Source organism: Leguminivora glycinivorella, chromosome Z (genome assembly GCF_023078275.1).
Source record: "Leguminivora glycinivorella isolate SPB_JAAS2020 chromosome Z, LegGlyc_1.1, whole genome shotgun sequence".
Taxonomy (NCBI): domain Eukaryota; kingdom Metazoa; phylum Arthropoda; class Insecta; order Lepidoptera; family Tortricidae; genus Leguminivora; species Leguminivora glycinivorella.
In genome coordinates this window covers 37,253,097-37,266,784 of record NC_062998.1, presented here as the reverse complement: position 1 = coordinate 37,266,784, position 13,688 = coordinate 37,253,097, and the positions used below count along the sequence as shown (strand labels likewise).

General features: G+C 37.2%; 1 protein-coding gene across 1 annotated transcript; it reads left to right on the top strand.

The window, feature by feature from the left end:
* The first annotated feature begins 6,206 nt into the window (after positions 1–6,206).
* LOC125241951 lies at positions 6,207–9,166 on the top strand. Its single transcript, XM_048150667.1, has 4 exons — positions 6,207–6,548; positions 6,905–7,063; positions 7,405–7,632; positions 8,954–9,166. The coding sequence occupies exons 1-4, from the start codon at positions 6,432–6,434 to the stop codon at positions 9,110–9,112; spliced, it is 663 nt and encodes a 220-aa protein (XP_048006624.1). The 5' UTR covers positions 6,207–6,431; the 3' UTR covers positions 9,113–9,166.
* Positions 9,167–13,688: the final 4,522 nt, after the last annotated feature.

Genomic DNA, 13,688 nt, shown 5'->3' with positions numbered 1-13,688 from the left:
TCATAATTTAAATCAAGATGAAAAAATAAACTTAAATGCGTTTTACATATTAGATATTGCAAAACAAAGGTAAAAATCATAAGTTTATCCAATAATTTTACATTCGACATTTAAATATTCTTGAACGCAACCACATTTTTCGTAATTGAAAACCGGCTTATTTTCTATTTCTCTTGTCTATGGTATGTTTGACATTTGTAAACTTATCACGAAACTATTTGAACTATTTCGGTGGTGTGTAGTTTGTTTTAATTCGACTTTATTGTGCAAAAACATAAGTAATTAATTATGAGTGATTCTGGTGAAAAATTCACTTCCGAAGAAATCAAGGCTATGGGCGCTCAAAGTGACTGACAATTTGTTACATGAAAAGTCAGATAATGTTATGATTGTTTTGACATGGAAATTGCAAAAAAATGTTTCAACTTTCTCTGAAACGGCGTTGTTGGCATATTTTGAAGAATTGTGCAACAAGTTCTCGCCATCAACATGACAACATTTCATATTTTTGAGTACTACTTTTTATTGTTTGGTTTGAAAGAACTTAATACTAAAAGATACACGTATTTTTTTATTTTTCCAAAAACTGCTATTTTAATGAGAAAATCCCTTCTTATTACTACTTCGAGCAGAAAGAGCGTAAGTTACAAACGTCAAGACGCAGCTTCGTGACGTCACATGTGTTGTTTCATACACCTAAGAAAACGACAAAATCTTTTAAAAAAAATAAAGTTTTAACAGTCCGGTATGTTTGACTGTCAAGTGTCACTGTCAACCCATAGTGAATGACTACGAACCATAGACTAAGCCATGAAATTTTTAATATCTTTGCTACGAACTGTGATAAGTGTCACTGTCAAACTCAAGGGACATCCCAACTGGAAGATTTTTTCTTATAGTGGCAGCTCTAAATCAGCTATTTGACGTCACTTCCCCTTTAAACTATTTTTATGATTTTTTATACTAAAAATACGGAAAAAAAAATCAAAAAAATATTTATGTGATCTACAAGCGTATATCTCGAAATGGTTTTCGATTTAGGGACATTGAACATTTTGAAACGTTGTCAATTGTGGACAGAATACTCAATGCTACGACGATCCACACAAATATTCCCATTCATTATATGAAGTAAGTATAACTAACCCATTTTATTATTCTCGAATAGGTATGTATGTGGCTGTCGTAGAAAAAGTATAGTATACAATCGTAACATTATGAAGGCTATAAAAGTCTCGTACCTTACTTAGGCCACTCGGCAAGCCTTCGTGGCCTAACCGCGGTACTCAACTTTTATAGCCTTCATAACGTTACCGTTATATAATATACTATTTTAATACCGTATAATATTTTTTATAGCTTAATAGTAAAATTTTAGTTGTGCAAAAAAAATCATTGGCTGATTGAAAGATCCTTTGCCTGAAGTATTGTACGGATTGTATTAATTTTTAAAACTAAATCCATTACTCCCTTGGGAAGAAAATTGTACATTATTCTTCAGTACACCTACCATATTTTAATATAATATCCGCATTTTTGTACTCTTATATATATTTTTATCAAAAATAAATATTGGTTGGATCATCAATTTGAATATTTTTTTATCATAAACAGGTTGGACAAAATTAAACTTACTATTAAGGAAACGTACCCTACCGTCCCCCTCCGATGGGATTGATTTTTAGGGTTCCGTAGTCAACTAGGAACCCTTATAGTTTCGCCATGTCTGTCTGTCCGTCCGTCCGCGGATAATCTCAGTAACCGTTAGCACTAGAAAGCTGAAATTTGGTACCAATATGTATATCAATCACGCCGACAAAGTGCAAAAATAAAAAGCGGAAAAAATGTTTTATTGTTATTTTGTTAAAAAATACGGATACAATAAAGACCCGCAAGGGTGTTGAAATTGAAAATGTAAATTTGAAAGGTTTTTATAAATTAAAAAAAAAGTTTTCAAGATACGTGTACGATTTTATTTTTCCTGTAATATTCATTATAATAGCCATATTTGGTAAAAAATTCATAAATTTATGTTTGTAAACTTCGGAGATAAGGGGGGGGGTACGATATTATTTTTTACATTTTCCTTCAAAAAACATTTTTTTTCCACAGCCAAAAAATTGTACAATTTGAGGGCGCCATAAGGGTTCCTGTTGTACCTTTTTGGTACGGAACCCTGAAAAGACATTCAAGTTTCATATTTTTCATCGTTCCATCAATTATCAATATGATTGAACCTCCCTGTAGAAATTAGACAGTTTTGTCAGTTTTCGGGACATTGCAGGACAACTTCTCTCAACAGGATGAGTTTGGGCCGCTTTAAATATAAATATTTCAATAGTTTACGACTTACGACATGTCGCAAGGACGCTCCTGAACCGACCTCATTATATCAGGAAAAACGCGATGTAGGAAATGAGCGTTCAACGTACAGCGACATCCATCGGCAAATTGAGTAAACTAATGCGCGCGAGCTAGTATGGAAGATGATTTTGAACCGATTTTCACCATTTTGCCTCTATTTGAAAGCAGGTAATTTCATTGTTATTTTGTTAAAAAATACGGATACAATAAAGACCCGCAAGGGTGTTGAAATTGAAAATGTAAATCTGAAAGGTTTTTATAAATTAAAAAAAAAGTTTTCAAGATACGTGTACGATTTTATTTTTCCTGTAATATTCATTATAATAGCCATATTTGGTAAAAAATTCATAAATTTATGTTTGTAAACTTCGGAGATAAGGGGGGGGGGGGTACGATATTATTTTTTACATTTTCCTTCAAAAAACATTTTTTTTCCACAGCCAAAAAATTGTACAATTTGAGGGCGCCATAAGGGTTCCTGTTGTACCTTTTTGGTACGGAACCCTGAAAAGACATTCAAGTTTCATATTTTTCATCGTTCCATCAATTATCAATATGATTGAACCTCCCTGTAGAAATTAGACAGTTTTGTCAGTTTTCGGGACATTGCAGGACAACTTCTCTCAACAGGATGAGTTTGGGCCGCTTTAAATATAAATACGTGTCTGTTATTTTTGACTACTCTATAACATATATTATAAAAATCAATCAAATCGGAGGGGGACAGTAGGGTACCTTTCCTTAATAATTTAATTTTATCCAACCTGTTTATGAAAAATTAAGTTGATGATCCAAACCAGTATTTTTGATAAAAATATATATAACAGAGTATAAAAATGCGGATATTATATTAAAATATGGTAGGTGTCACTAACTCATATCTAGTAAAAAAAAAAAATTGAAACTTTCTCAAAAAATTAAGTACATAAAAAAAATTGCTATGGCGGTCCGGCCATATCCTTTCAGAAATTACTGTAAATATTACATCTAAAGTATACATAACTATCCTGGCCCCGTAGCCGAATGGCATTTCTCCGACGCCAAACGAAAGCGATACGCCGCTGGCTCTGTCGCGCCAATACGCAAGCGCGATAGAGATAGATATCTACTAGCGCTTCGTTTCGTGAGCGTTTCGTGAGCGATTGTGCCATTCGGCTAGCCACCCTGGAATTTGGCAGATGAAAAGGTAAATTGTAAACAGGTATTTTATTTTTCGAGAATAAATTATTTATTTACCTATTTTTATTCGGCAGATTGTGTTATAATAATCGTTGTAAGGTACCGACGGCAGCATGCAGCACGTGTCACGTATACCTATAGTATGTGCGAAAAGACAAGCGTCATTCTTCACGTTACAATATCTCCTTTGGAAATTAGGCATTTTACAGAGACAAGACAAATGTCGTTTATTTCTTCTTCTAGCATTGAATTCTTTGACAACAGCCCGGGCAAGGCTGCAAACACTGTGTACCCTTCGTGTCTATGCGGCCTGGGACCTTCCTTTCTGGACCCTTCGGTGTGACTAGCTCCAGCTCCATTTTGCAGCGTCTTTCGCCATTTACTCCTACTTTTGCCACCTTTAATAAAAAAACAATCAAAGTAGTAGGTAGTAATAAATACATAAACAAGAAAGTGATTATACTTAATCAAGCTAAGGCCAAGGGCCAAGTCAACTCTACCTACACAGCATTTACAAAGTGTTATATCATCCTTGGACCGTATCATCTCGAATGATCTTGTCACCCATTCTTCATTTGTTACTTTTTCTGGAAAGCATCTTCTACAATAAATTTGCATACATCATTTTAATCGTTGGCTAGTCGGCAGGTATACATACACAATATACACACGACTCATACCTACATACCTATTATTTAAATAAAATTATGAGGTACCTACATGTATAAACTACTAGCTTTTGCCCGCGAAAATTGCGGAATGCTTCATACAAAATTCTACTTAGTGTCCCATGTTAGGGAAGTGGGGATCCCCATTTTAGAAAGAGACAAAAAGTAGCCTATGCTCCTTCCTCCCTTCAATAAAATGATCCCCACTTAAAAATCACGTCAATTCGTCGCTCCGTTTTGCCGTGAAAGACGGAAAAACAAACACACACTTTCCCATTGGGTTCCCTTTATCTTGCAGAATTTCGATTGTCCGAAATACGTACATTTAGCATAGCAGCTTTCGCAGAATCATTTTTACCCAAATGATATCTTTGCATAATTGTACAAATAGCATAACTAACGGCAGAATTCTGAATAGCAGAATAAGTACTAATACATATTGTCGATTTTAAAACATAAATAAACATCCCTTTCACATAAAGTATTAGTATAGGTATGGATAACAGAACGCTAGCCGTGGCACAGAATATATAATAGTACAAGTAGTAAGTAGTAGGTACTTACTTAGATAGGTACCTTAATTGAAACAGGGCTGATATTACCTACTCATAAAAATAATAACTCCGCCCTTGAGTTATTTTTGTAAAAAAATGAGGTTTCGAATTACGTATTTCGAAGTACGTATCACGATAAAATATCAATTCTGTGACAGCGGTCGAATCAGCACGCAGGTATGTGACGAACAATTCTCGCGCGTGCGTCACCGCTCGCCCCTGAGGCCCTACTGATTTGCCCCTCGCGAGGGGTACTTACAGTTCGATACCTACACGCACGAGTGGGACAGGCCTGGCCGTGGTATGGTAGGTATTGAAATCGCTGCCAACATGTAGCACAATGACAACTAATATTTTTCAGCCAACACTGATGTGCCATTAGAAACGACTAGGTAGGCTATAGTTATGAGATGAGACACTTAGTTGAATATATAGTTTAAAAGTTACCCTTAAAACAAAGACGTCTTTCCTAGGGTGAAGTACGGTTTGTGCTTTTCTAGGTCCTGGGACGTTGGTAGGCACCAGCTGGCATATTCTCGGGCAAGGGCTGGCTTGAACTCCCTTTGTCTTGGGAACTTTTTGGTCCATTTTGCAAGTTACAAGATTATTATTACAGTCAATTTACGCCATCAAATTAGTATTAATTAATGACAAATGACAATAATGTCAAAATAAGACATTTCTTTTTTTATTGTATTAGATCTTGTTTCTTATCGTTATGGAGATTAGAAAGCAAAGAATATAATACTCACTAGGAGAAGAACGCCAACTTCATACAAAAGAAAGTTTGCTCTTCACATATATGTATAAACTCCATACTTATCGTATTCCTAAAAAGTAAGCTTTAGCGTTAAGGCGTTACAGGAGGGGTCAATTCTCCATACAAACGCTCTCGACTATTTCCTCCCTGGTTTTTAAAGATAGAGCAATGATTTTTTCAACACAAATTATTATTATTATTATCTGTATCGGACCGTTTTGATTCTTTGATATTCTTTTTTTTAAAGACGCTAGAGCCCATCACAAAATTTCCGAAAACGGCGTTATTGATTATGGTGTAAAAAAAGGCGTGGTGTTCTAATTGGTGACAATTAGCCAAAAAAACTAAACAGTCCGACACAGATTATTTCATTTTTATTCAGATTCTCAATTTTCCTTACGATTTATTAAGTATTGAAGGAGGAAACAGTCGAGAGCGGGACCTCGATTTTAAAGATTGTTTCGAAATATCTTATAACTGAATGTTCTTAATGGTCCATTTTTTTCAATAAATCTAGTTAATAACACTATTATATAAAACTAGAATTCCCAAATTGAAAGCGGGGCTCCTTTCCATTTTAACATTTTCGCTCCTGTAGCGACTTAAGCGCCCTCAAGACTCGCGCGCGTATAGCGGCGCGATGCCGCGAACGTGAGTGTGCAACTGTGCATTGTGCATCAAGTGTGGATTCTTTCTGTGTATCACACGAGTGTGGAGATCGCTTTAGACGCATCGACAGAAGGCAGAAACCATAGACCTATATATTTCCTATTTCAGTGGCAGAAACAGAAAGAAATAAAAACTCTATAATCTTTGGGTTTTCCGGCATATTTTTTTAACTGACAACGTGCTCTTGGCAAAGAACTAGCCAAAATCAAAATTTTCTGTATAGTCAATTAATGCAAAATGGCGCAATCTCCAAAACAACACTCTCCACGACCACAATCACCTCCAAATGGAACTAAAGCAAAGAAGCCGCGGAAACCGTATGAAGAAATCGGAGCTATATTTAACGGAAACGAAGTAAGATACGCTCTTTACATAGGTACCAAATGGGTACCAAACTATCTTTTGACGAGCCGTCTAGTCTAGTAGGTGACCTTGCCGTGGCCGATGGGCTTGGATTTATATTCCCTTTTTGTTCTTGAGTGCGCAGTGTCTGTTATAATAATTTAACGCTGTTCGAACATGTAAGTAACGCAAGACTGTCCTTATAATACTTTTTTATTTACAGGATTAACATGCACGCATCTTTTGTAGTACTTATGTCAGTAAATTTATATAGACAAAAGCTCCATATCTTTGGATAGGAACTTGGTTATGGTGCGATTATAGAGAGTTATTTGTTTGTATACTCAACAAATTTAATTACTTGCTAGGTAAAAATCCGAGTTCCTAAGAGCACGTCGAAGTCTCCGAAGCTGACACCATCGCAGCTCAAGCTGCAGCAACTGTGCACGTGCGACGACGACGACTCGGTGTGCTCAGAGACCTGCGGTGCGGGTGCCGCGGGCGATGAGAATCAGCTGTTCTTCCAGGTGACCCACCTGCCATAACTATCATTTATTTGAGCTGATGCCGACATTGGCCTGTGATAGGATAGGAAATATGTTACTGGCCCTTAAGTGTTCATAATGTTTGTTTGTTGCAATTTTTTATGTTTTTGTTGACTTCCATCCAGAAAAAATTACGGGCGAAAGTAAGGACGTACTACCTAGACATTTTGACTTAGTTCGAACTTCGAGCACGCTAAGTAAGCAAGCAAGTAAGCTTCATCTATGGTATACTTATAAACTATGTAAATATGAAATATATGGATTAGGTGATGATAAACAACATTAAAATTACAGCAATAGCGTAATATAATTGACATTTACAGATACCGGATGACATTTGCGAGGCTACGTCGAACCGGAGCGCCAACAACTCCGAGCTCGTGTACAGCAAGAAGGAGCGGCACGCGGCGCTGTGCAACACATGCAACGTCACGCCACCGGACGCGCCTAAAGGCGTCAAGGCTCACAAGGTGCTGCATCCCAACAAGGATGTGTTCGTCTTGAAAATCGGCAAGCAGACTGATGAACCTAACCGCACTGGTAACATTGAGGTAAGACTTTTGCGTACTCTGCGCTGCGATTATAGCAGTCGACGGTATATATACACCGTGTTTCACTTAACACTAAAAACCTGAAAACAGTTTGTTCAGAATCGAGAGTAGAATCGATTGAGGTATATCTTGATGGGGGTAATATTTTTTGTTTTAATTTGTATTATTAGTTATTGTTTACGTGCCCATTCTACAAATTCGTAATACAACATTGTGCATATCATATTGTTAGAGGTTGTATACCTTTTTCAGTATTTAAGGGTATTAATACTGGCTGGTTACTTGGACGACTTTTTTTCTGCTACGAAATAGACATTGTGCGTCAGTTTAAATTTAAAGTTTATCATAAGTCGTAACAAACTGAACTCGTACCTAATTACAACCTTGTCATTTTGAATTTTAGGTTTAAATTTGCTTACTGAGTCACCTGTCCAATTTGAAGTTTACTGTGAGACAGGTTAAAGTGCTTTACATTGCCATAGCTGTCTATTGGTAAACCTTGTGTCGTTGCAGTAACGTACACAATTAAACAGTTTGAAGGCTTATGATGGTAGCTAGCAATTATTTTATTGAGTGTAGAGTTAAAAGCCGAGTAGAGCTGCACAGAAAATTAAAGATTCAATTTAAACAAATAATAATCATCAGATTAAAAAATGAACATTCTAGATACGTTTAAATAAATAAAAATCAGTTGGAGTGTCTGAGGTTTTGAGTGATACCGGAAACACGGTGTATTTGTTTATTTGTATTTTATTGACTTTATTGTATATTTGCGTACTTACAGCAAATAAATTGTATGACTATAACTATGATACAGCCGAATTGAAACTTGTATGGACCCTTCATGCTGACGGCGGCTTCACACAGGTGGCGTGCAGTCGGAGTGCAGTCCCATTCCCATAAAAGTTGCAGTTGGGTTGAAGTCCGTCTATGTCTCATTTCAAACAAACTATTCTCTCTTTCCTACTATGTCACTGACTCTCCCACCTTGTTATTAAAAATACATTGTGTATATTCTTTCTTACCTATGCAATTAATGAATCTACGGTTGTACTCACGTTATTATATCGCTACTACTGAGACATGTTTTGGGCCAATTTCGGAGGTCCCTCTCCAGGCATAAGAGGAGTTTACGCGCTAAACGCGGCGCGGTCAGTGCACGGAATTTAGCCGCCGCGTGTACTCTTATATGCCTGAAGAGGGGCCTCTAAAATTGGCTCGAAACATGATGTGGATGTATCTTGGATGTGGCTTAAACTTACGGCCTATGGGTCTATTACTAACACACGTAGCTTTAATAATTAATATTTTTTATGAAAAGGTGGAATTGGTGACGCCGCGCGCTCCCGCTCGGCCCAAGCCCCCCACGCACGCGTGTAAGGACATCCAGTGCGAAGGACCCGAGGTCAGCTGCTGTATGCCCTGCAAGCAGTGCCGCCCGTGCCGCAAGCGGAGGCGACTCCCACCCTGTTGCATGTGACCGCCTGACGTAAGTTACATCCCCAACGACTGGAACTTATTTCAAGTAACCAGATTTAACAATATATTATTGTATTTGAACTAAAACGCGCCAAATAAACCATCTTGATTTTCGTCGGTTTTTTTTTTTATGGGATAGGAGGCAAACGAGCAGACAGGTCGCCTGATGGTTAGCGTTCACTGCCGCCCATGGACACCCGAAGCAGCAGTCAGTCAACACTTGAATTTTAAAACGAAATGCTGAGATAGCAAGATTTTTAGAGTTCCGTATCAAAAAGGTACAAAAGGAACCCTTATGTTGCTCTGTCTGTCTGTCTGTCCGTCTGTCACATTACTTAATATCTCGAAAACTACTTATTATGATCGATATGAAATTTGCCTACAAATTTAAAGTATTTTTTTTATTAATACTAATTATAGAAAATGGCCAAAATGAAAGGAGGGCAAAACTGTAAATGTCAAGCATTCGGTTTCGCATGGATGGAGGACTTTTCAACATCTCAAGGTTGAGATCCCGTACAGATGAGCCTCCGAAGTTTCGACCAGGCATATAATGAACCACTTCTCGCACTAGTGCGTAAAAAAAACACCATCTGTACTGAAATAGTACATTACGATACAAGTGCGTAAAAAAGGAAGCTAAAATATTTTCAGTACAGATGGTGTTTTTTTTACGCACTAGTGCGAGAAGTGGTTCATTATATGTCAGGTCCAAAGTTTGGAGGGCCATCTGTACTGAAAAACGTCGTACGATACACGTGCGAAAAATAAATTCGTAACTCGTGTCGATTTAAAACACTCCCTTCGGTCGTGTTTTAATTTATCGCCACTCGTTTCGAAAGCTTTTAGAGTCCCACTGTGCCAAGTTCGCTTTAGAACAAAAACTCATTAAGTAGACCTAAGCTAAGTCTTAGTTCGACTATTTCTCAATTGGTCTAGGCTTAACGTGAATTAGTCAGAGTGCGTTTTAGGCAGACCCGGACAAAAGGCACTGAGCGTGGCCCGACACGCTCTTGACCGCTTTTTAACCGCCTTCCAAATCTCAAGGGAAGGGGTTCTCAATTCGTCTGTATTTTTTTTTAATGTTTTTTTCCTCGATATCTCCGTCGTTACTGGACCGATTTTGAATTTTTTTTTTTATTGAATGTATATGCATACAGATTGGTCTCATTTTTCTCAGAACCCAGTTCTGATGATGGGATCCTGGAGAAATCGAGGGAACTCCTCAAATCTGAAAGGCATACATATGGTGATTTTTGTGTTTTTAAAGGAACAGCATGCATTTACGTACGAAACAGTGACATTTGGTGCAGTGGAACTGCTCATGATGGTCAGAACGGAACTCGTGATATTCGTGAAATATCTATAGAGGACGTAAATTTAGCCATCAGCAAACTCAAGCCTAAAAGTGCTATTGGCCCTGATAACGTTCCCCCATTCATCATCAAATCGTTGAAACAATTTCTGCTTTCCCCTATTCACTTCATTTTTAAACTCATAATTACTAACAGTAACTATCCAACCCTCTGGAAGTTATCTCGTGTAAAGCCTATACCAAAAACTAATGACCCATCTAAAGCCGAAAATTACCGTCCCATAGCAATTTTGTCGTGTCTGTCCAAAGTCTTCGAATCGATATTACATCGAAAAATGTATGCTCAAATTAATCCATGCCTGTCTGATTTTCAACAGGGTTTTCGTCCCAAACGGTCAGTAAACAGTAATCTGTTATCCCTAACGGACTTTATTTCCTTTAATTTAGATCAAGGTTCACAAGTCGATGTAATATATTTTGATTTTCAAAAAGCTTTTGATCGGGTAGACAATGACATTCTTTTAAAAAAACTAACTGCTTTTGGCTTCATTCCAAAACTTTTACGGTTATTTGCTGATTACTTCAAAGACCGTCAACAATTTATGCGACACGGCTGCTACGTGTCTTCCCCGTACCATACCCGTTCTGGAGTTAATCAAGGCTCTATTCTTGGCCCTCTTCTCTTTATTCTGATGATCAACGATCTCGACAAAGTGATTCATCACTCTCATCATTTACTCTATGACGACGACTTGAAACTTATCCGCTGCATTAACGACACTACAGACTGCAACCCCTTACAGGCAGATATCAACGCACTTCTCTGTTGGAGCAAAAACAACAAATTACTGTTTAATCCTTCTAAATGCAGCGTCATGTCATTTAGCCGCTCTATCTCTCCCATTCTCACCACGTATTTTTTAGATCATAATCCGCTCACCCATGTAAACTCAATTTAAGGTCTTGGTATTATTTTTGACCACAAGCTTACCTTTCATCAGCACAGAACATCTCTTGTGTCAGATTGCTATAACCTCCTGAGTCCCCACGTACTTGTACAAGTACAAATTAAGGATAGCAGCAAGAATCTTATATACCATGGATATTGCGTGCCGACCAATGAGTTGAAGCCAGGTTCATTCACCTTTACTCCTATGTTCTATCTCTTTCTGACACTGTGATGTATTGCCAGATTAGTTACTAAAAAGAAACGTATAAAACATTCTTCAATCAAATTGACTTAGTTTTCTTTGTATTATACAAAAAAGCACTCAAGCAAAAACCTTATTTCTCCGGTATTTACCTCCTGCGTACTATGGGAACACTAATAATAAAGAAATATGCCCGATATGTCAGAATTGTCAAAAGTAATTCACCAATTCAGAGTTTTCTTTTGTGATATAAACATTTTTCGTCGGTTTCCTTAAGTTATGCGGAATGTATTGCCAGCAACGCAAAGACAGACCGAAGCCCTCCTACGTATATACATACAATACCTCTGGCCAACTCTATTGTAGCACTTGCCAAAGAGTCTTTAAGACGAAGTTCGGCCTGGCCAGCCATATTAGAGCCCATAACAGGCGTAATCCATAGTTGCTGAGGTCGCCATCGCCGAAATCGGTGAGGAGGACTATATATATATTGCATAGTGCAGCATTGTGGAAGTAAATGGAAACCGAAATCCGACATAAGATTTCACAAGTAAGTACTTATTTTACCAAAATGTTCATAAACCTCACTGGTAATCAATTTTCTTCTATTTTGCTTGTAATCTTGGTTAGTTCTAATCATTATATTGTTTTCATTGTCTCAAATGATATCAAAATTCCCGCGAATAGGTTTAGAACGATAAATATGACCTTTAAAGAAAAATAATGCTATGTGTGGTTTTACGACTAGGGTGACCAATCTTTTTTCATGCATGGAGCTAAATCTATCAACTTGGTACGGTTTCTATGTTCATAATTCATATCACAGTATATAATACCAAATTTATTGTTCGTGTCTTTACAAATTAACATGAATAATATTAAACATTTCAGTGTTCCAAAAGATGAAGCAAGGAGACAGCTTTGGCTGTCAATTTTGCCGATAAAGGGAAAGATTTCAGAGCGTTCGACAATTTGCAGCTTTGCACTTTAAGCCTGAAGATTATGGCACTGAAAGGAAGAAAGAAATTTTTAAAATCGGTCCAGTGACGACGGAGATATCGTGGAATAAACATACAAAACACGGGCGGCGCTTAAAAATAAAGATACTGTTGTAAAACGTCCTAGTATTTCATTATTTCCCCAATGAAAAAATTATTACTTTGAAAAAAACTTGTATCTTCTTCTGTCAATTAAAAGAAAATGTAGTAGTATGTATGGAATGCATATAGACTTACTGTGTTTTAACTTTGAGGAGAAGCATGAGATACGAGATTTTTGAAAAGTAGTGACGAAATACTTCCCTTATATTTCTGGGACTATTCCCACTAGTTACCACCAAGTTTTACCAGCCCTAACTACGGGGATTTTTCCCACATTGTTAACTACCAAACCACCTGGTTTGGTAGTTGACTAGTTAAATTAGTTTTCCCAGTAGTTCTACCAAAATATTGTTGTGATGGTTTAAAGTGACTGAAACATTTTTTAATAAATACAGGTGTCAGTTAGTAAAAGAAAAGTTATATTTTAAGCCTCGTATTGCAACACTCACCACGCTCTTATTCTGGAACGGTTCTGAAAAAAAAATCCCAGTAGTTTACCACTGGTAAAAACTGTACCGTATTTTGTGGCGTAAGGCAAAGTAACTGCAGAGTGGTGTAGAAATGGACCTTATTGGCGGTTGACAAATTAGTAAGGTGCATTAGAGTAATTCCGAATGACAGAAATGTTCAGATAATTCCGAAAGGGGAATCTTGATATGACGGAAATAATGGTGATTTCTATGCGACTTTCCTAATTAGACGACTTTCGGAATTGCCCTAATGTACCTTACTTTTTGAGTTTGTGAGGATGGATGTTCACTTTCGTGATAAAACGATTGATCGGATTTGAATTTAATAAGCTACAAAATTAATCAGTCGTATAAACGTAATACGTCAAATTCCGCGGGATATCCCTAATGTATGCTTAATCATGGACACCCTAAAGAAAGAGATGCAAGACCGGCGTGACGTAATTCAAGGTCAAATTTTCTGGCTTCAACGTAATGTTCGGCACGCAATATCCATGGTATATAAGATTCTTGGATAGCAGTTAAGGCCTGACATTTCAAC